The sequence below is a fragment of the Thalassophryne amazonica genome, chromosome 15, assembly GCF_902500255.1.
Source record: "Thalassophryne amazonica chromosome 15, fThaAma1.1, whole genome shotgun sequence".
Lineage (NCBI taxonomy): Eukaryota > Metazoa > Chordata > Actinopteri > Batrachoidiformes > Batrachoididae > Thalassophryne > Thalassophryne amazonica.
In genome coordinates, this window is record NC_047117.1 from 71,872,206 (window position 1) to 71,896,279 (window position 24,074).

At 39.9% G+C, this 24,074-nt stretch overlaps 1 protein-coding gene across 1 annotated transcript; it reads left to right on the forward strand.

Moving 5' to 3' along the window:
- Nucleotides 1-2,533: 2,533 nt before the first annotated feature.
- pgm2 (phosphoglucomutase 2) lies at nt 2,534-23,594 on the forward strand. The gene is made up of 13 exons (XM_034189187.1): nt 2,534-2,690; nt 5,576-5,743; nt 5,915-6,106; nt 6,440-6,523; nt 7,706-7,899; nt 8,126-8,315; nt 8,400-8,497; nt 13,933-14,113; nt 14,829-14,922; nt 17,145-17,274; nt 17,363-17,555; nt 21,957-22,090; nt 22,214-23,594. Exons 1-13 carry the CDS (start codon nt 2,616-2,618, stop codon nt 22,314-22,316), a joined length of 1,836 nt encoding a protein of 611 aa, XP_034045078.1. The 5' UTR covers nt 2,534-2,615; the 3' UTR covers nt 22,317-23,594.
- Nucleotides 23,595-24,074: the final 480 nt, after the last annotated feature.

The window sequence follows — 24,074 nt, forward strand, 5'->3', positions numbered from 1 at the left end:
TAATTTTAAATACTTGGTGTATCCTGTACACGAGTTCTAGAATTGTTTCTGATGCTCCTTGCTTCTTTCTTTTCCATTCCTTTGTTACACTTATCACTGAGAACATTTGTTGCACTTTAACATGAGCTCCTTAAAACCTTGTTTGTCTGTACTGGGCTCTTGACAGCAACCATTGTTCATGCCACTCTTGACACTGCAGATGTCTGTTATTTTCATCGCTCATCATGGGATATACAGTAGTGTTCAGAATAATAGTAGTGCTATGTGACTAAAAAGATTAATCCAGGTTTTGAGTATATTTCTTATTGTTACATGGGAAACAAGGTACCAGTAGATTCAGTAGATTCTCACAAATCCAACAACACCAAGTATTCATGATATGCACACTCTTAAGGCTATGAAATTGGGCTATTAGTAAAAAAAAAAAAAAAGTAGAAAAGGGGGTGTTCACAGTAATAGTAGCATCTGCTGTTGATGCTAAAAACTCAAAACTATGTTCAAACTGCTTTTTTAGCAATCCTGTGAATTACTAAACTAGTATTTAGTTGTAGAACCACAGTTTTTCATGATTTCTTCACATCTGCGAGGCATTGATTTTGTTGGTTTGGAACCAAGATTTTGCTCGTTTACTAGTGTGCTTGGGGTCATTGTCTTGTTGAAACACCCATTTCAAGGGCATGTCCTCTTCAGCATAAGGCAACATGACCTCTTCAAGTATTTTGACATATCCAAACTGATCCATGATACCTGGTATGCGATATATAGGCCCAACACCATAGTAGGAGAAACATGCCCATATCATGATGCTTGCACCACCATGCTTCACTGTCTTCACTGTGAACTGTTGCTTGAATTCAGAGTTTGGGGGTCGTCTCACAAACTGTCTGCAGCCCTTGGACCCTAAAAGAACAATTTTACTCATCAGTCCACAAAATATTCCTCCATTTCTCTTTAGGACAGTTGATGTGTTCTCTGGCAAATTGTAACGTCTTCTGCACGTCTTTTATTTAACAGAGGGACTTTGCGGGGGATTCTTGCAAATAAATTAGCTTCACACAGGCGTCTTCTAACTGTCACAACACTTACAGGTAACTCCAGACTGTCTTTGATCATTCTGGAGCTGATCAATGGGTGAGCCTTTGCCATTCTGGTTATTCTTCTATCCATTTTGATGGTTGTTTTCCGTTTTCGTCCACGTGTGTCTGTTTTTTTTTTTTTTTTGTCCATTTTAAAGCATTGGAGATCATTGTAGATGAACAGCCTATAATTTTTTGCACCTGCATATAAGTTTTCCTCTCTCCAATCAACTATTTAATCAAACTACGCTGTTCTTCTGAACATTGTCTTGAACGTCCCATTTTCCTCAGGCTTTCAAAGAGAAAAGCATGTTCAACAGGTGCTGGCTTCATGCTTAAATAGGGGACACCTGATTCACACCTGTTTGTTCCACAAAATTGATGAACTCACTGACTGAATGCCACACTCCTATTATTGTGAACGCCCCCTTTTCTACTTATTTTTTTTTTTTTTTTTAACTAACAGCCCAATTTCATAGCCTTAAGAGTGTTCATATCATGAATGCTTGGTCTTGTTGGATTTGTGAGAATCTACTGAATCTACTGGTACCTTGTTTTCCATGTAACAATAAGAAATATACTCAAAACCTGGATTAATCTTTTTAGTCACATAGCACTACTATTATTCTGAACACTACTGTATGAGGACAAATTGAACATAAGGTTGCAATCGACCATGAAATGATTATCTGATCCTACCTTTATAATGTGTTGCTGTTGTGCCAATGATGTTACCTGATGCACCCAACAGAGAGATGAATGGTATAAATTCTAATTTTCACCTAAATATAGGTAGCTCTTCCATGAATCAAAGCTACATTGTAAAATTACAAAACGTTACACACTACAAGGCCCCTTTATATTGAATTAATTACCTCTATTGATGATGTTATGCTGTTGTTGACTTTTGATTTGAGTCATCTCAAATGGGACATCAACACATTTTAGTGATCTTGCGTGGAAAGCCTTGGGGTTGAGGAAGAGTTTATTCAATTTTGGGATAAATCCGGATCACGGAGTAAATGGCTGTATTCAAAAACTGAGCCTACATCATGGAGACTGATGGAAGCCACTAATGTAGACAAACGTTTGTGACTGTGATTGAAGATTGTAACTTTAGCCTGACTGTATTATTCTCCCATTAGGAGTGGGGTTAGGGCATGATGTGACAAAAAAAAAAAAACTGTAAGGGAAATGGGTGGGGAATAATACAAGTGACCCGTATATTTCACCAGCCAAAACTTATTGGTTTGCAAAGAGGGAAAATAGTTTCATGAAGAAAACGTGAATTTGAGTTTGGAGTTTACACAAAATTTTGCCTTTCTGGAAATGAATCAAGCTTCGGCACAGTGCTTCATGGGCGCAGTGCTTCAAGATAAGGTTTCGTGAGCCTTTATGTCGCCTCGCCCCGCCCCTCGTGGAGGACGTGTTCGTTTTCAAGTATTCGTTTAGTTGCTTGAGAAGCGTCGTGGCGTGAAGGTTCGTTTGTGTCGACATTCATTGGGGAGGACAGTGTGTGGACTTGATCAAAGAAGGAAAATGGAAGAGAGTTTGCCGAAGAGCGGTGACAGCAAGCTGGACGAAAGTGTTGATCAGTGGCTGTTGTTTGACAAGGTAAGCTAGTTAGCATCACATGCTAAATGAATGAAATGTTCAACAGAAAAGTTGGATAAACCAAACTATCATTATTATAACAACATGGTAACCCAGCATGGTTATATTCTCTATAAAAACATTTCACAGTCTGTAATTATACATGAATGGGTTAAGATGTAGTATGTACATTTTAATGAAGTGCAGCACTTTGAAGTCTTGAACACCTTCATGTAAGAGTAAAGGTGGCTGATTTTTTTTTTTTGTCATTATTAGTTTCTCCAAATCAGAAATTTCTAAATGTTAGTAATTAAAAAAAAAAAAAAGTGAAAATTAAGTGTTGTAATGAAGTGTCCATTTTATTAAGGAAAAATGTGCATGAATGAAACTGACGTTCTAAGATTAATAAAACCTAGCTGCTTTGTAGGTTTACAACTCGATGTATGATTCCAGAGGCGAAAAATAATGTCTATCAGCATTATTTGAATTTATTAATTGAATTTCATATTTTACTCTTCGCCCGCCCCCCCCCCCCCCTTATTGGAGTAAGCAGGTATTGAAAGTGGATGGAGTAGTCACAAGAGGTGGTATTAGAACTACTGAGTTGTTGTGGGTTTGATTGTCTGAGTGTCCAAGTGTCCCTGAGAAAGGCACGGAATCTCAAAACAAATGGCAAATGGAATGTTGCACTATCAGATGGCCTTCACATTTCCTTTGTCTGGTGTGCCAGCAAGTGCTTGCACAAGTTTTGTAATGCATCTACATCATGTGATGCTCATTATAAATCCTCCAATTTCCACATGTAAAATGCATTATCATACAACATGCAAGTGTTACAGTTTTCCAAAGCTGGCTGTGCTGGTGGTTTTATGAAATACCACGACAAAAAAGTACACCGTCCTTCACAAAACTGATCTGCTGTCATATTTTGCGCCTTGGTAGCCACCTGGTTATATATTATTAATAACAAATACATCAAGATGCTTCTCAATGCCACAGCTTCAAGTCACCTTGTGGCCACAGCTTTCCACCTGGAGATGATGTCATCATGTGGCAACCGACCTTCTTCGGATGTTTTGACCCTGAACCACATCCTCCTCACATTGTGGAGGTACTTAAGGTTCTTCATCTCTGAGGCCTCTTCACATGCAGCTTCCCATGGGACCATCTGTTCAATCAGGAAGCTCTTATGCTTTTCCCATGGCTGGAAGTGGGTAGTTTCAAGTCCTTGTCTCCCCATACAGGAGTTCCTTATGATGTCCTTTAACGTCAACACTGCTTGAGTCCCCACTTTATCCGGCGCCCACTTATGTCCTGTTTTTTTGACACCTGCTCTGCTGACCTTCTCTGAATAGCATGAAGGCCCTGCACTTTGCCACCTTAAACTCTTCAACCACTGACAGAAAGGGTAGCTATAATTGTCCAGACCTGATGTGCAACCCTACTGATGTGGAACTCCGAGCCTTCGATGAAGGTGTTTGTTCACTCACCTCTCCACTGCTTCCACTGATGTTGCTGGTACTTCATGTAATGTCAGTAGCCACATCCATCTTGGCAGCAGACCACATGGGTAGAGCCCAGCCTTGAACTTTCCTGGTAAGCCCGATCCCTCCATCTTTTCTAGTCAGTCGTCTCCCTGCTTCTCCATCCCAAATGTGTGACTTATATTGTATCTAGAACTTAAAAATGAGTAATCGCTTCATTTTCTGCTTTTACTTAAACAACAAAATTGCGCAGTAGAGTAATATCCTGATCATTTGTCATATTTCTCCAAAAAGGCTGTTCATGTGCTATGAAAGTATACACATTGATTTGAAAATCATATTAATATTTTTGAGTTGACTGATTAGAACACTAGTGTCACTCATTCACAGCCTTAAACAGACACGGGATGCCACTAATCAGGTCACGTGGAAGAGAGGCATAACTTCTTAGTCTTAAGTAATTGCATTAGAGGAACTTGCACAATGACCCAACTCGCTATCCGCATGCAGCAAAACTCACACGGACTCATTTGCTGAGTTTCTGTTTCCCAGTTTATGTGTGACTAATATTCAGTGATTTTTGGCTCTCGATGCAATATGTCAAGGGAGCTATGATTGGGATTCATCCATTTGCCAGTCTAACATTCAGTCATGTTAATGTAACTCCACCCAGATGGTTCGAGGTACAGATTTGTTAAGGATAGGGGGAGGTCTGTACTTCTGCCCATTTCATTTTGAGCTTGATTTTGGACAATTACATTTTTTTTTTTTTTTTTTTTTTTGAGGAAAAGCTAGTGGTATTGTGTTAACTGGACTCCTCCAATTCTACAGGGGTACAAAGTGATAAAGGCACGAAAGAACATGACAAGGTCAGTTGCATTGCATCTGACACAATGGCAACCATCTTGGTGGAGATTTTAGGTTGACCTTTCTCTCCACTCAAATGAACAGTGGAAGCATTGGGGCCCTTTGGGCCTGCTTGTTTAAATAATGAGAACAATGTGCATTTGTTTATTTATTTATTTGAAATTGACAGTATTCATTCATTCTTATTAAATATATGTTAAGAACCAAAGAATTCTAGTTACAAGATCACCTGTCTGCCACTGTACAAGATGCCTCAAATAATAGATAAAAAAAAAAAAAGTTGAGGAGTTGATTAAATTTTCATTGTCATCTGGATCTGGCTTGATTTTTTTTTTTTTTTCTTTTTTTTAAGTTGCAACATAAGCTTTACTTTGATCTCCTTTCTTTTAAGATTTTTTTTTATCCTTTGTGAAATCATAAAGATTAATACTCTTGACACACATCGTGGTTGGTGTTCACATGTATGCAGTACAGTAGAGATCTGTAGTGGAATATTCCATGTTGTCTGAATTCAAACTGTCTCATGGTTTCTGTGTGTATCCGTTCTCTCCTCAGAACCCTCACACGGTGTTGATGGTGCAGAACATGTTAAAGGAGGGAGCAGTGGAGGCACTGCGAAAGTGTTTCTCCACCAGGATGGAGTTTGGTACAGCTGGTCTGAGAGCAGCTATGGGCCCCGGTACATCCTGTATGAATGACCTCACTATCATCCAGACCACACAGGTCTGTTAGCAGTTGCACCACAAGCACAAATTCATATTAAATATCAAGTTGTGATGCAAACACCGATGCTCATTCTCATCTGAATGAAATGATGAGCAAACTGTAAATGTCAACTGAATAACTTATGACATAATTTTGTCATTATCCCCATCGTTATTCTGTCTGTCACAGGGTTTCTGTTTCTACCTGGAGCAGTCTTTTGAGAACCTCAAGGAAAGAGGAGTGGTAATCGGATATGATGCCCGAGCCCACCCTCCCAGCGGAGGTAGCAGTAAGCACTTTGCAAGCCTGGCTGCAGCAGTATTCATCAGCCGAGGAGTCCCTGTCCATCTCTTCTCTGACATCACCCCAACACCATTTGTGGTAATTTTGGTCCCCTACATTGATTGTTGAAAGCAAATTTTTAGTCAGGTGTGTGGACACCAGGATGTGGCCCTGTGATTAGCAGCAAGGCTTCATTAATTACACATAAGTGAAGGTGCACCTGCCTGTACAAGCCAAGATGTGTCCCATTTCGCCAAAATTCCATATAAAGAATTACTGTAACTTATATTTAGAAAATGCACAGCACAAACAATGTTAGATGGATATTGTGCTTCAAGAACCAGTGATTTTTAAATTCTTGGTGTGTCAGCATGTCTCTATTTTTGAGTGTGAACTGTTAAAATGTGATGTAATCTTTTGTGCTTCCTGCAGCCTTTCACAGTTTCCCACCTGGGTCTGTGTGCTGGTATCATGATAACTGCCTCTCACAACCCCAAACAGGACAACGGCTACAAGGTGACACTTTTTAAAAATATTTATCTTTGTCTCTGGGTTTTTCAGTTGTGCCATGAATGTATGCCACCTGCTTGTCTGCTGATGCTCTTTATGAAAAACCTCAACTCGAGTATTCAGATTGCCCAGTTTGCAGACAATTTTGGCCACTGTGTTGTTTGATGGTGAGTGACGAGTGCCTTCTGTATAAAGTGATCTTGATTCTTATAACACATCCACCACACTATGGAACCCTCCTGGATGGCAACCACCCAGGCAGACAATTAATCCTTCCCCACCTCCTAAAATCTTTTGGTCTTTTCCAGTTACTGGGGTTCTTGATACTGAAGCAACTGTGTGCTGGATCATGCACAGAGGAAAAAGGCCACATGGTTACTGTGTCGTAGCGGATATTCCGTGACAATGCAAGTGTTACACCTCATCCAAGTTTCTCTAAATAACAACTAATTTGACACCTGCCTGATGTCACCCATAGGTTTTCTATGGAGACTCGGAACAGCTGGTATGAAGCCTGTGTTTGGGCTCTTGCACATGTTGATACAACATAAGATTATATGATAGGAATGCCATATCACACTGTGTATCTTCGAACTACATTAGCATCCTGTATTTTGCCAAAATGTGTTTGTATTGCGCAACATAGTTCGTGCTTGAAATTTGATGCAATCTGTGTCTTATTTCCTCATAATGGCGTATTGCAAGGTTGCAGGAGCAGACAAATGGTCGGGTAGGTGCACCTTCTGTAAGGTGTTGGATTTGTGCATGTCTGCCACTGACAGCTCATGCATGAGGGTGGTTGTCTACAACACTTGGATTTTAGACTTTGCATCAAACAAAGATGGCACTCCAGCCTGTTGTGCTCTTCCTGGGTCCTCTTGCTTTGCAGCAAGGAGCAGAGTATAGTATGAGCATTTTAGACAAATGTTGTAATGGGGTTTTTCTGTGACGTGCTGCTGCATTTACATTTATACATTATGATGTAGTATATAACATCATCACGTAGTGTGCAGCCAGCTTAATATGTATACTCCCCTTGCAGCTGAACGTTTGATTCTGTGGCCCCTCTTCAGAGCTGATGCTTGTTTTATTTGGCTGCAGAGCATATAAAGTCAAATGCAAGATCTGTCAGTGGAATAAATTATTTATGTTTTCTGTCTTTCTTCTGCTACTCTGTCCTTGTGTCAGGTGTACTGGGAAAATGGTGCCCAAATTGTATCTCCTCATGACAAAAGTATTTCAAAAGCCATCATCAAAAACCTGGAGCCTTGGCCTGAGTCCTGGAACTCAGATGAGGCCCTCAAGAACCCTTTGCTCCAAGACCCCTATCAAGAAATCTGTACTCAGTACTTCAAGGCCATCCAGAGTCTTTGCCATCACAGGTACTCCAACTACTGTTGTTGACATACTCCAACACTGGCACTGAGCTGCAGCTCACCTTGTACAATTTCTGTTTGAGTTTAATCCTTAAAAAGCAAGCAAACAGAAAACAGCTGTGGAGGTACACTCTGCATTTCAGAGATGGAATGTAGAAAATGTTACAGAAGAACACACAGGGGAAAAAAGTGCTAATTTTGAATGCTGTGACCATAGTTTTGTTGTCTACAGGGAAATAAACAAGCAATCACAGGTGAAAATCGTACATACATCGGTGCACGGTGTTGGCCATACATTTGTCCAGTCAGCTTTCAAGGCCTTCGACCTTCACCCTCCATATGCTGTCGAGGAACAAAAGGACCCAGATCCTGAATTTCCCACTGTCAAGTATCCCAATCCCGAGGAGGGAGAGGGAGTCCTGGTACAGTGTGAATAGATATGTATTTGTATCTACACATTCAGCTGCAGCCACTATGACGTGTGTATGTGTGTGTGTCCGTTGTAGAGTCTGTCATTTGCTCTGGCAGAGAAGAAGGGAGCCACTGTGGTGTTGGCAAACGATCCAGATGCTGATCGACTGGCTGTTGCTGAGAGAAAGAAGAGGTTTGTCAGTATTTAATATGAACCACTGTAAAATTTAGACTTGTGCTCAGTGTGCAGGCAGGGGTGTTGTTTTTAGTCTTGTGACCAACATAACTCAGGTTTATTCAAGATTTGGAAAAACCCTGGAATAACACTGGTCAAAAAAAATAAAACATTTTTCTTGCATGGACTTTGAGGACTGATTAAGGGTAATTCTGTGGTGCTGAATCTGAATCGAAACTCAGGTTTCCTCCATCACATCACTTTTTTTTTTTTGCAGTCTGTATGTTCCATATTTATGGATTACGCAAAAGTTGCTCACAAGTTTTATGCCACTAATCATGAACAAAACAGCTTCAAAAGCATAGTTTTTAAACCAGGTTTGCGAAATCTGAACAAGAGCCGTAATATCTTTTATGGCGCTGAAGAAGTGTTCGAAACTGCAGCTTCTGCTTCAGTGCTTGATACGAGAAACGTGTTCATGTGTTAAAAAATGTGATATGATTGATTAAAAACTAACATCAGATTCAGCTCCCCCAAATTACACAGAATCCGTTGAAAAACTCCATGCAAGAAAAATTGCTTTGACTAATATAATTGAGGATCAGCAAAGGACAAAATAATTTGTTTTAAAATAAATAAATAACCATGTCAAAGTCCAGCTTACAGGCCTAGGTTCAAATTTTTACCTGATGCTTATACAGGATATAGAGCATATTTACAACAGCTATTTCAAGGGATTTGTTAAATATACCCTCATTCCTTTTCTATACCTGTGTATTCCAATTGTCTTTGATATAAAATACTAATATGTTATACATCATTGTTTTAATGGTCATCTGAACTCTTATGACCTTGAAAGGTCAAAGTCGAGGTCATAACATAACCTGTTTGGAGCCTGTATGTGTTAAACGTGGTGAAGGTTTGTGAGTTAGTCGAGGGGACACTGCATGAATTTTGGATACAAGTCATGAAAAGTCAAGACCCCACAGAATGAAATATGGTGACACTGAAACACAAATGAATTTACATGTATGGTGTGAAACATGGCAGGTGCAGGTGTTGCGGCACTCTTGGAATGCACCATCTACTTCATTGCTAATATACTAATTTCCCAGCAAGACAAATGAACAGTGCTGATTAAAAAAAAAAATAATAGCAAGTATTTTTGCATGTTCTGAAAGTATGTTTCCTAACTGACTTTTTCAGTTCGATGGCTATGTCACACTACTACTGTTTCACAGCCTAAATAATTCTGAGAAATATAGTAAAACTAGTATATTAATGATTTTTTTTTTTCCCCCCCCCTGCTGGGTTTTTGCGGTTTCCTGTTAAAATGTCTGTTGCAGGTGCTCTGGGTTTGGTGCTTGGTTTTGATCTTTTTTTTTTTTTCTGTAGTTTTTTTTTTTTGTAATTGCTTTTGGACTATGGACATTGGAACAAGTGCTTGGACTCTCGAGTTAACTTTTCCTGGATTTAAAGCAAATAAGGACTGAAATAATTAGTTGCTAGCCACTAGGCTAACAGCTGACTGAGTGCTAAGCAGCTGATCTTGCAATCAGCTGATGCAGCTGAAACCAGCAAGTGAGCCAATACAGCATGGGACCAGAGAAGATACCATGGGCTGCGGAGGTGGACTCACACAATTCAACATCTCTGATAGTGGACTGTAATAAGCTGGAACTGAAAACCTTTACACGGAGTACAGAAGTCAGGACATGGAGGACATTGACCCAGAAAATAATTTCTACAGTGATATCATTGATAATCTGTTGCTATGACACAGAGGAGCAGTATAGTAAGACAGTTAAAGCAGATAACATTTTTCCATTGGGCGGTTTCACAGTCAAGGTACACAAGCCAGGGCTGGACTGGGGAAATTTTTCAGGCCAGGCATTTTTAACCAAGACCAGGCCAGGTAACGAAGGGGAAAAAAAATTAAGCCTGCTGTGACAGTGTGTGTGTGTGTGGGTTTTTTTTTTTTTTTTTTTTTTTTTTTGGTCTCTTAACCGATCAATGTGCACCAGGAGACACATACATTTTAACACTATAAGAAGCATTATGAAAAGTTCTCCCGAAATACAGTTATCATAGGCTTATCAAAAGTACGCTCTATTGACAGTAGGTCACATTATTTTTTAGACATAATAAGCCGTCATTTCAGTCAGCCTTGTTACTTAAATTTAGAAATAGAAATTATATAAAAACATTTGTTATAGAAATACTGTAGGCTATACTATAAATAATATATCATTACTCGTGTGATACAATTCATCATATAAAGCAAGAAATGACTGGATGACTGGACCAGTGACTGGATACAAAGGTTAACTTTTGAAACTGCAATACACAAAAAGGCCACAGTTGTCTATCTCACTACAACCTACAAGTAACATCAAGGATTTCTTTTATTACCAATTTGTGTTGCTAATCAACTTAGAGAATGACTCTCAATTTAAAGTAAAATGTTAGGTATGTGAAATTATGCCAGGACTTGGGAAAATACATTTTACACAGGGACACCGTTATACCACGCCACCGCACCGCAGACTGTGCAAAACAGCATACTTTGTATGACCGACGCACGACCGTCACACAAATAGAATAAAGAAACAACCTGGCGGCGACAGCATGGTAGCTAGCCATGCACACCATTTGCACAGGTTACATTGCTAGGCTAGGTTACGTGACTGGCAGAGTTAGCACGAACGGAAATAATATCCAACCTTAATTCATATCTGAGTGACCCAGTTAGACAGCACTTTACTTCGGACCAGAAGATCAGAATGTCTCTCTCACACACAGATGTCTGATTTATGAACAAGTTAGGTTGCTGTTCATCAATTAATAGCTGAAGTTAACCTTCACTTACCGTCATGGCCGTAGTGGTCCCCACCTCACTTTATAGTCACCCTTTCTTGACTTCAATGAAAATATATACTTGTTTTATAAAAAGTAAAATGAAGACCTCTTTCTTGACCTCATATTTAACTGTTGACAGCACTGTAACAGTAAAACTTGTAATGTCTAACCTACATTGTTAATAAATGTAACTATTAAATTCTAACATTTAAATTTTCTGTAAACATTTTACTTGTCGAAATTATTATTACTTTAAGTAGTATTAGTAGTTGTAGTAAAAAAAAAAAGGCTTCAAAACTGGACCTTTAATCTAGGGGTGTTGTGAGGGGGGGGACATCCTTGCCCCACGCCCCCATTCCATCTGGATTCGCCCCTGCTTTGGCGTTTGCGCACAAAGAATGGATAACATTTATTTATGCAGAAAACATGACCAGATTTACAGGTCAGAAAGTTTTATTGTGTTTTCAAATCATGCGCTCCCCAGAAAGAGAGTTTAGGTGCATTTGAGTGGAAAATAGTGTTAGTTGTTGACGCGTCGCAGAGGATCAGCTGTTTTAACGTGCAGATACGGGGCGGCTCAGCTCTAAATAAAGGAGGGGAAAAAAGCATAAAAATGTCTTTGTAAAGCTCAGTGCAGGTGTGCTGTTATCACCGCGCTTTAAGAGGTAAGGACGAGTCGTAGCTGCTACAAAAAAAAAAAAAAACGTGGATGAAAAGCTCACAGCTCGCTTTACTTCGTGTAAAAAAAATAAATAAATAAATAAATAAAAAAAATAATAATAATCCGCAGTTCAGTAGGCCATCAGGCCACCGGGCAAATGCCCGGTGTGCAATACTATCAGTCCAGCGGTGACACAAGCATGTGTCACTATTATTGTTAAGAAATTTTTTATTCCCACATCAAAAAGCTGCTCACAAAAGCGTGAAAACGAATAATTGTGCCAATTATTGTCACTTTCAGTTCCGCAGCCAAGCCTATTACCCAGCCAATCAGCAATATTGTATTAGACATGATGGTGTAGTAGACCAATCATGATTACTATAGCTCTGAGATCCAAATCGATAAAACATTCTTTCTTTCTTTTTTTTTTTCCTGTGTGTGTGTGTGTGTGTGTGTGTTGTGTGTGTGTGTGTGTGTGTGTGTTTCATGTTGTCCATAATCCTGAAATCCATTTGAAGCCCAAGATTGGCTGACTGTTATGGGCTTGTTTTTTTGTTTTTCTTGTTTGTTTTTTTTTGTCCAATCATTTTAGATAAAATTTATGACAAAAAAAATGTCTACATCAAATCTGTAGAGTGTCAAAACATTTTGTCTAAAATGGAAATCTTTTCTGTCACAAAGCTTAAAATACCTTCTGTCGTTGTCCAGCATAATGAGGAAAAAATGGACAGAAAACATGCTTGGTATCAAATTTTTAAATTAACTTATCTCAATTTTCACCATACACATGCCATTTGTCAAGTATCTGTACATGTACTTATTATCTGTACAATATTTATTGTCACTCAGTAAAATATAATACTGTACAATTGATTATATGGCACATGATACAGTGAAAACTTGTTATAAAGAAATCTGTTACAATAATGAATTCCTCATAAAATAAAGTAATTTTAACATCCAAGTGTTGATAGTAGAGAAGCTTGAATCTTCAACTGGACTGGGCTTGTAGAGAAGACTCTACAAGAGTCAAGACAGAAGTCAGACTACCAGAGCAAGAATTTTAGCTGAGGAAGCTTCTGCGATTTGAAGCGAAACGTCCTCGCGAGAATTAGGAAAGAATGATTTAAAAATGTTTTGATGTGTCAAATGGTTCGAAGCTATGGTACCTCATTGTATATTGATGACAGGCCTAAGGCATACCTGTGCAATAATCATGCTGTGTAATCAGCATCTTGTTATGCCACACCTATGAGGTGGGACGGATTATCTCAGCAAAGGAAAAGTGTTCATTTGTGAACAATATTTGAGAGAAATAGGTATTTTCTGTATTTAGAAAATGTTTTAGATCTTATCTCTGTGTGTGTGTGTGTGTGTGTGTGTGTGTGTGTGTGTGTGTGTGTGTGTGTGTGTGTGTGTGTGTGTGTGTGTATGTAACCTAAACAGTATATAATAGATAAATACTAGCTTTGCAAACTCACATGACTAACTGGAAACAGGATGACTATGTCATGGTTATGTCTGAATGATGGAGAAGGGGTAGGATTAGAAAGTTTTACTTCTTTCTATTCCTTTTTTAGACATTGACTAATTATGTGGCATGTGTGCACAGAAGTATATAGATAAATAGACTGGTATTATCTGTATCATTAGTTAATTAGCTTTTTTGTATTAGTCATGTACATATATGTGATGTGCTGTTTGTATTAACACTAAAAGAATAGGTGTATATGTGTTGACTTTGATATTCTGGTCACTTTTGGTGTAATGTCTGAAAATAAAATATTCATTCATGAAAGATGGGACCAAAAAAATAGATTCTAACACATCGTGAGACCACTATAAATGTGACAGACTGGTGGTTTGGGCATGCCTGCAACTCTAATATCTGCTTTTCCCCCGTTTTTTAATTTTGTTGTCCTCTCTCTCTTAGTGGAGAGTGGCGAGTGTTCAGTGGTAATGAGTTGGGAGCTTTGCTTGGCTGGTGGATATTCCGATGCTGGAAACAGCAAAATTCTGAAGCTGCTGCCGTTAAAAATGTCTACATGTTGTCCAGCACAGTCTCATCCAAAATACTCCGTGCCATTGCCCTCAAAGAAGGCTTCCACTTCGAGGTGACAGTACCATTTAGACACATTTGTAGCATATCTATATACTAAGAGACGTGTGTGTGTGTGTGTCCAGCTCCTGTCCAATCGGTAACTCGGAATTGAGCTAGCATATACTTTGGCATCCGGAGAGTGACATAGCCTATTGACCACTTTAGTGGTAGTAGTAATTGTAGCAGCTGTCTCTTCTTGAGGCAGCTTTAGTGACACCCTAACAGTTCTCTGGGATAGGTGGGAGGTGATATTTTTGTTGATGAAATTGAAGTTTTAACTTCAGTCCCTGGATCAAACCAGCCCTGGGGTGGGTAATAGGACAGTCTGAAATATTGGAGCAGCAGGAATTAAACACGTAGAAAAAAAAACAAAAACTGATGTTTGAAATTACTAGCTCATCAGTGTTTCATGTCTCCATGCATACTGCCAGATAAAGATCTCCTCCAACACATTTTATAGTCACTGAAGTTTTTTTGCAAAGGCCACAGTGGTGACAATACAGTTCCTCTTTAAACTTGCCCTGAAACAGTTTGACCATCTGGAGCTTGAGTCATGCGATTTCACCACCTTGTATTTATTTAAAAAGTGAAAGTAGTTTTTAGCACTCTATTTGAAAACACACCCAAAGCAAGTTCTTCTTAAAACAAAAATAGACTGTGCTACCTGTAGGCTGTAACATTGCAAAATGTGACTTTGACTTATGTTATGTTTGCTTGTTTTTGAACAGGAAACACTGACAGGATTCAAGTGGATGGGGAACAGAGCAAAAGACCTTTTGGACCAGGGAAGGACTGTCCTGTTTGCCTTTGAGGAAGCCATAGGTACAGATGTCATCAACTTACTGTATTAAAGGGGCCATATTAGCCAACATTTCACTCTGACAGTATAGGTTATCAGATGGCTTAAAATGGATGTGGCGTCTAGCTAAAATTAATACATAGACACTGAGATGATGGAGCCTTAAAAAAACAAAACAAAACAAAACTTCAGTTTTCTAAAATATGACCTTTTTTAAAATGGAAGCGCTGCTGCCATCATCAGATGTCTCACAGGCACTGTGGGTGAGCACAGATATGTCTCAGAGCATGCTTTTTAAAATATTAGGAATTATGAATAATCCTTTTTGGATTTTTTGGGGGGGGGCGGGGGGGGGGTCACATACTTTCGATAGCATAATATGACCCCCTTTTTTTGTTACATTATAAGGGTTTGCACATGCAGTAAACTTCAGTGGCCACAGATGAAGCTCTACCGGTAGAAGTAGTTCCTTGACTGGCCACTTGAGGCTGGCTCCAAAAGGGAGCACATTTCCCTTAAGAGACCATCTTAAAATGTCCAACTTTAGAGCAGAAATAAACATGTTTACAGCCTGGTTTTAAAAAAAAAAAGCCATTTTGATCTATCTCTGTGGATAGTTTCCTCTTCCATGACAACTGTACGGGGGTGAATTTTTTTTCTAACTTCTTAGTTCAAGATGTTTTAAGCCATAATGTTCTGTGTAATCAGGGGCTTGGTTGCTTTGAGTGACAGCAGCTGAGCCCAGTGTCTCCGCCTTTGGTAGTGTCAGACCGTAACAAAGAGTCTGGTGGTAGCGGCAGCTAGCTGTTGTGGAGGCTGTCTGTATTGTTGGCAGTATTTCCTTACAAACATTTGGAATACTATTTTTTACTAACTATTTAGTAACTACTAACTATTTAATACTAACCAGGACACCGGGCCGAGTGTCCTGGTTTTCGGTAGTCCAAATATGGCCACCCTATTATTGTAATTTCCAGACTATAGAGCACACCTGAATATAAGCTGCACCCACCGATTTATTTTATTTTATTTTTTTTAAAGGTACATAAATAGGCCGCACTGGTTTATAAGCCACAGCGTAACATGACATATTTACACAGAAAGACATTAGAAAGATTTTTGAACTTTTAATTAAATAAGTACCATAAATGCTTTTTTTCCTGAATTTGTTACACGTAAATATTGACGAGCATGTCATCCAGTGCATGCACGGTGTTGTGCGGCTCCGCTCTACACGGAGAACTGAGTAATTTTACCTTCTTTTTTTTCTTTGTGGATCATGATATAATTTCATTGCATGCAGCCAGGATTGCCTGGTGTCTGTGGTAAATAATCTCTTTATGCATTAATGTGTTCATCGTGCCGCTACTGCAAACATGGCCATGCCCAGATATGGGCTTCATATCAACTGTTCCGGGTCTCTATAGAAAATCTATGGGTGACTTCATGCAGGCTTTGTCCAGGATATATACAGTCTGTGGGTTTGTGCTTATAACTTCCTGTCACAAGCTGATTTAATTTGATTTGTTCTGAAAGTAGCCGCGTGTTGGTCATTACGCTGGGGCTCACATGGCAGCTGAGGCTGACTTACTGTTTGCATGCTGGTTTACACTTTTAGCAGTTCACAGGATCTAACTGGTGTGAGTGCAGTTGGAAAACTTCACTCCAGTGTGAGGAGCATGCAGCTTCACAAAAACTTTAATAAAATACTTCACTATCGTAAACCTGTGTTTTTTTTTATTTATTAAGCTATATGTGTTGTTTTGTTTTTTTAATCACCCTTACCTGTAATACTTGTTCAGATGTGTAGATTTCTCATCTGAGCAGCCTTTGCAGGATGCCTCATCATCTCGCACTCAGCAGCTTTCTTGGGACTTTCAGAATGTGTTCAGCTTTGCTGCATTTTCACAGAATACAACAGCAAGTGGGGGTGGGGGGGAGGTGGTGGGAAGCCATTTCAACTGAGGGCTTTGGTATTTGGTTAATTAGGTTTTGAGCCTGTGGTCAGACTTAAACCCCATGCAGTGGGTAAAGGATGTTCAGGAGCTCATTTCGAAGATGTGCACTCAAACATGCAGACAAAGTTGCACAGTTAAGAGCATTCCCATATAATGTGATTATGATGGTTTAATTGGAATGATGTGCCTTTTGTGTGCACTAGTAACTCTTTAAAACAAGCGACTTCAGCAGGACTATATGTTGACGCATGCAGGGAAGCAGTTACTGAAATGGTTTTGTGTTGCAGGTTATATGTGCAGTCCTGTTGTACTGGATAAGGATGGAGTCAGTGCTGCCGCCATAGCAGGAGAGATGATTTCATATTTGGCAACTAAAAACACAAGCCTTTCTCAGCAGCTCACCGCCATCTATCAAGAGTAAGACACGTGTTCGGATTATTTTTTGTTTGTTTGTTTATGACAGAGGGGCCAGTTTGAATTTTATGCTCTTTATTCCTCATTTCAGGTATGGCTATCACATCAGCAAGAACTCTTACTTCATCTGCCATGATCAGGATGTGATCCACAATCTCTTTGAGCGCCTGCGTCACTATGATGGCCAAACAAACACGTACCCAACAATATGCGGCAGTGTCTCCGTAACTGCAGTACGAGACCTGACCACTGGATACGACAGCAGTCAGGCTAACAAAAAGGCTGTAAGAGAACACAGGACACAAACGTACCCACCCACAACTGTAGCAAAACCATAGAAGTAGAGAGATGGCATGCCAACTCAAGATCTCATTCCATTGAGTTCTGTTTGTGAGCTTGTGACCCCGAGATTTCGGCCACTCAGCTGTGAGAGTTGGGGTAATTTACTTTCGGTCGTCTGCCGGCAATAACACCAGATGCACTTTTAAAGGACAGTTTCTGCGTGTTTTCTTGCACTTTCGTCCGTGGCTTCAGCAAGTTATCCCCTCACAGTATGTTCAAATAGTTCCTTCATTCAAGCTCCTCAAAGCTTGAATGAAGTTCTTGTTGATTTTAAATTTTTAAATCATATTCAGGACAAAACCTGCGAATATTATTGATAAGAGCATGCAGACTGTCAGCAACTGTGGCAGAAAATCACGGTCAATTATTCATAAAACGTGTATAAAATTAAAAGCACACATCATTCTTCATTTAAGAAAAGCATCATCATAAAATTCATAAATGGCACAGGCAAAGTCATCAAACACCATAATAAAATCATCAGTCAATAAAAATGAAACACTGTAAAAATAATCATAGTATGTCTTTGAAGTAATAACACTTGGAGCATTTACCACATGACGAGGGAGGCTGTTCCACAAAGTTACAACTCAGTATAAAATATTTTCTTGAGTCATATCTGTATCCTTGCACCTCAAAAATGTGAGAGTGGCCTCTCAAACATAAATAAACGCTATTTTAGGAAGAAGAAAAAAAATTACAGCCTGAAAACTGTTATATATATATTTGGGGGTGGGGGGGTTAGTCAAACCAACGGCACCTTGCAGAGATGTGTGATATGAGAAGGTTGCAGGCTTCAATGCAGCAATTTCAAACTCCCCCCCCCCCCCCCCAGGATTTCAGAGAAATATTGGCTGGCATCAATCTTGAAGATCCTCATTGTTCCAGAAGAACCGCGTTCTTTTGCTGAACAACAAAACTCATTAAGAACAATTCACATTTTAATTCAGTCATAAATTATTTTGATATCACTGAGGTACCACACAGTCAATATGATGAAATATGCATCATTTATTTCAGTCAACACATATCAGAGAAAATATGAGAGGCATCATGAAGGACCTGACACCTGCCATCAGTTTCTATCAAGCTGCCAGAACTGTGGAAAAATCACCAGCAAGCACAAGTAGTTTTGTATATTACATGATTTTAAATTTACATGAAAGTTTTGTAGTTTCAGAACTGCACTTTTCTAGAGAAGCATCTGAGTTCTTGCATCATGAAGATGTCCAGGATATTTGGGATCAACCATGAGGCATCATAGGCGGCATTCTACCAGATGACAGGTGACAGCTGTCACCGGAGACCACCAGCTGACCACATGGCTTGCGCTGCAGGTGTTCACCAAACTGTTGGGTACTGAGCTGAACAGTTCTCAGTCTGGCAACGTGGACAGCATTGTTCCCTCAGATAAAATAGTATTTAGAGTAAAACAGAATTCATCAGTATTTACAGAATGATTGAGTTACTTTTGTAAAATCCATATAAACACAGAAAAGTGAATATATCACTGATACATGGATGGCACAATAAAACATAAAGGCTTATTTCTATTGTGGTCCATGTGAATCTAAAACTTGACAATACTGAGGAGGTCGATTAAATGTGTACAGATTGCAAAGACATTATAATCTCATCAATGAATGAAAGTAGCAATAAGTGTATAGTTTATATATAATCATTTACACTGCAATACCAGTGAAATAAAGTACAAATTGAACAGAGAACAATAAGATATTAATAAATTAAAATAAATAGCAACGGTATCCCTGTAGAAGTGTAGACAACAAATTTAGCACAAAGTTTTGGACAAGAAAATAATGGACTAGAAGATAAGCTCGTCTTTTGGACCAAAAATCACATAAAAAATAAAAACAAAAGGGTGGCGTTCTTCTTCCCTTAGCTGACTGAATAAAATTAACTTGAATTGTCTTTTAAAATTTGCCTTGTTGCTAATCAACTGCAAGATCTATATTTTATATAAGATATATTTAATCTGAATAGTTCCATATGTGCGGGATATGTGGGTTATATATTCATCTTTCAACCTAACCGGTTTGTGAACCTTCGGAGCAATAACAATGCAGCACAGATGAAGCATTTTCATGTTGAAAGCAGAGTGACTTTGTGAGCAATAATCGGGGCAGCTACAAAATGTAAGGCTCTGTAAATTACTCAGATTAATTGATCAAAACCTTTAACCTTATTTTGTGATGTTTGATATCGTCGATTCCCAGCAGAATATTGGAGTTTATAATACCTATGAACAAAGCGCTGGCTGCAGAGCAAAAGAGTAGAAGTGAAGAACTCCAAGTCCTCTCCTTAGCCCCGAGATCAGAAGTTGTCATTCCATCTCTCTACTTCTATGGCAAAACCAACCTTGACCTGCCTTTTCATTGCACTCTGTAATGGCACCCGTGGACATGAAGATAGTAAGGGCTTGATCAGTCTGACGTTTGACTGCAGTGACCTTGACCATCACTCACATGGCTGATGTCCAGCCGACCTTGAGAGGACAGTTCTGGAATCCACCTGTGCGCCACATTTGATCCAAATTGGGTTGAAAATCAAATTGCTTGACCTTTTCCCACAATGAATTCTGTTAGGGCAGTTTTGGGGTCAGCCTTCATTGACATAACACATTTGGTAGGTAGAAATCAGCACAAGGACCTGTAAGTGTTGTGTGGGCCGCTGAAGAGGAGGTACTGCTGGCCCACCACCACCAGAGGGCGCCCTGCCTGGAGTGCGGGCTCCAGGCACCAGAGGGCGCTGCCGCCTTACGAGAGCAGCCAGGGTGACAGCTGTCACCCATCACTGGACACAGCTGACTCCACTCAGCACGGAGGTATATCACCAGGACGGCGTCTCCACCTCAGTGCCGAGATATCACCTTAAGATAGAGGTAACGATTCTCTGCTGTATGATATTGCCTTTCTTGTTGTGCCTTGCAGGACAGCTGTCTACCAAAAGCCGTTGCTTCAGATAAGTACTCACCTTCCTGCAGTATTGTGACGTGAGGTGGAGACGGCTTCTCCCCTCTCTGTGTTACTGGGTGCAGCCGCACCCACACCTGTGTGTTTGTTCTCTTGCCAGCAGTACCGGATCCGACGAGCGGAGGCAGTGGCCACCTGGGAATTCGGGACTTGGCGGTTCCAGTACTTCCAGGGTTCGGTGGCAGGGGAAATCTGGGTGGTTCCGGTTCGACTTGGACGGACGTCTCCTACCTTCGAGCCTGCCCACACGACACCAGTGGAATTCGGCTTAACCCCAAATTGTCAATTGTTGTATTGGTTGTGCACGTTTCACAACAGTAAAACCTTGTTATTTATCTTCTCCATTGTCCGTTCATTTGCGCCCCCTGTTGTGGGTCCGTGTTCCTACACTTTCACAACAGTAAGGCCAAGAAACAGACCGGCAGACAAGACCTTGATCCCTGACCTTTGGCAAATTTAACCTTGCTGTACAATTTCAGAGCCCTCCTTCATATGTGTGCCACATTTGGTGTAAATTTAAGTTAACTTTTGACATTTTACCGCACAAATGTTTCTCAAATTATAGTTTATGCCCAACAAGTATGTTGTGTTGCCAGACATTAAACAGTATTCTTCTTTCTAGAGACTTGAGATCCATCCATTTTCTGTACCTGCTTACTCCAATTAAGGGTCAGAGGGCTGGAGCCTATAGACTTTATGGAAATTAAAGGAACTGAGAAATTGCTGTGATGTTTTTTTGTTTGTTTGTTTTTTCATATTATGGTTTTATTTGTACCATTTTCTCTTCTCTTGTACTTGTAAACTTTTAGTGACTTGCAGTTGCAGTGACTAAAACGTTAAAAAGAAACTGATTACGCAAGCCGGCATGCTGGAAAGATTTGGGATTTTACACATTTAATTTTTTTTTATGACATCAAAATTTTTACAGAAATTGTAGCTTCTCTATATTAGTTTTTTTTTAAGCTGAGGAAAAAGAAACGGTATGGTACTGAACCATAAATCTGACTGGGGTTGGTGGTTCTTGAACACAGAGTGAGCGTGTAGTGGTGTCCACAGATAAACACCAATTCCATGAGCCTCGATAGGTTTTACTACTATACTTAGGCATTTCATTATTTTTGCTGTGACATTTTTAATTTGTCATTTCTTTTCACAATGAGTTTGGGCATAATTTTATAACTAATATAGTGCAGCCTGAATATTTTAAATTTGATGTCATAAAATAATTTAGATGTGTTATAGGCCAAGGGAGCCCAAAGTTTTTCATGCCACTAACAGTGCGGAATGTCAAATAAATTATCTTCTGGCAGTATGTCTGTCTGTCCTTAACTTCTTCCTCATGTCACTCAGATTCTGCCCACTTCCAAATCCAGTCAGATGATTACATTCATCTTCTCAAATGGAGGCGTGGCCACCATGAGGACCAGTGGAACGGAGCCAAAAATCAAATATTACACTGAACTCTGTGCTGCTCCTGGTAACAGGTACGCTGCCACGCTGAACACACCAGCTAACCAAGAAATCTAAACTGTAAAACCAAACCCAGATTTCACAGCACAGCTACTGCATCATGTGACATTTATTTATTTATTCTTATTCTCCATCAGTGATGTGGCTTATCTACAGAAGGAACTGAACAACTTGGTCGACAACATGGTTGAGAACTTCTTCCAGCCAGAGAAGAACAAGCTGCAGCCCAAACCAGAGTAACACTGACTTTAAAAAGAAAATAAGTATACCGTATCTACTCTATTAAAAGGCCCCCTCTCTAATAAATTGATTGATTTTTTTTTGGGGGGGGGGGGTTATTCCAAATAGTGAAATTTTGAATTCCTGAGAGAACAGAGTAAAATGAATTAGCCATTCCTCATTGCCACTACAAAACATAAGCGATTCATGTTAATTGGTGTGGTGTGCTGTGTAACAGCAGCTGAAGTTCACACTTTGTGGCTACTGTCTAAGACGGTCACAGCCCTCCTCTGCCGAAGCCTCTGCGTCATCTTCACTTTCTTTCACATCCAACTCGGGGAGGGCATACTTCAGGAATTTATCCACCTTGTTATCAGTCAGTTATTTTGAGTGCTAAGCAACATGTGGATCGTCAGCTTAATATGTTATGTCGTGCCACAAACTTCAAATATCAGCCATTTGAAGCTCTGAAGTTCTGGTTTCCATCTTGCTTATGCAACCGCAGTGCCTCATATTTCAGACACTTCCCTGTCATGCGAATGCCTGCTGTTCTTCTTTCCTGGAACCATTTTAACAGCTCCTTTTCAATATCCCGATAACGCACTTTCTTCCCCCCACCAGGCAGCTGTTTTGTTGTTTTGGCCAGAGTTGCAAGGTTATCCTTGTTCCTACACCATTCTCAGGTGCGTTTCTTAGCAACTAAGAAAATACAACTAGCATGGTGCTTCCCTGCTGCTTCTTTCACAACTTTTAGCTTGAATGCTGCTGAGCAGCAACATTGGCGCTGAGCCATTTTATGTAATTGTGTAGCAACTACTCCATGCAGAAAACATTCGTTTCCAATCTGTGCTGCTTCTCCTGCTTGCAGTACACATGTACGTACATACCGTAAGGCCATACTGTGTACAGCATGCATGCACATGCAAACAATAGTCAATAACCCCCCCCCCCCCCCCCCCCCCCCCACACACACACACACACACACACACACACTTACTTTCAGGTTAATTTCAGGCCACTAGGGTGTTTAATAGAGTAAATACGGTATATCAGTGTGTACATTCAGGATTGTTTGTGACTATCATTTGGAACCATAGTTTTATGAGATTCCTGAACTAAAATATGGCTCAGTTTCATTTCAAACAAATTTTCTGACAGATTTCGCACATTGTTGCTCTTTGGACCAGAGACAGATTTGGCCATCACATTGTCTCATTTGTACCTATTTGATGATCTGCAGTGTTTAGGTCAGCCTCAAATGTCCACTTTGAATTTGTTGGGGTACATGGAGATGGAAGGAAAAAATACTAGGGTGGATATTGTAAGTTGCTGAACCAGGCAGTACCTGGGACTGCCATCTTTTTGAAGGTATTTAATGAAGTTACACAATCTTGGCAAAGTTTCTGTGTAGGCTCTCAGTTGTCCAGGTGGTTTCCATAGTAGAGAAGCTTGAAGCTTGAATCTTCGACTGGACTGAGTTGCTTGACGCGAGGATGTTTCGCTTCAAATCGCAGAAGCTTCCTCAGCTAAAATTCTTGCTCTGGTGGTCTGACTTCTGTCTTGACTCTTGTCGAGAAGAATGATGAACCTTGAACCATTCTTCTCTGTCTTGACTCTTGTCGAGAAGAATGATGAACCTTGAACCATTCTTCTCGACAAGAGTCAAGACAGAAGTCAGACCACCAGAGCAAGAATTTTAGCTGAGGAAGCTTCTGCGATTTGAAGTGAAACATCCTCGCGTCAAGCAACCCAGTCCAGTAGAAGATTCAAGCTTCTCTA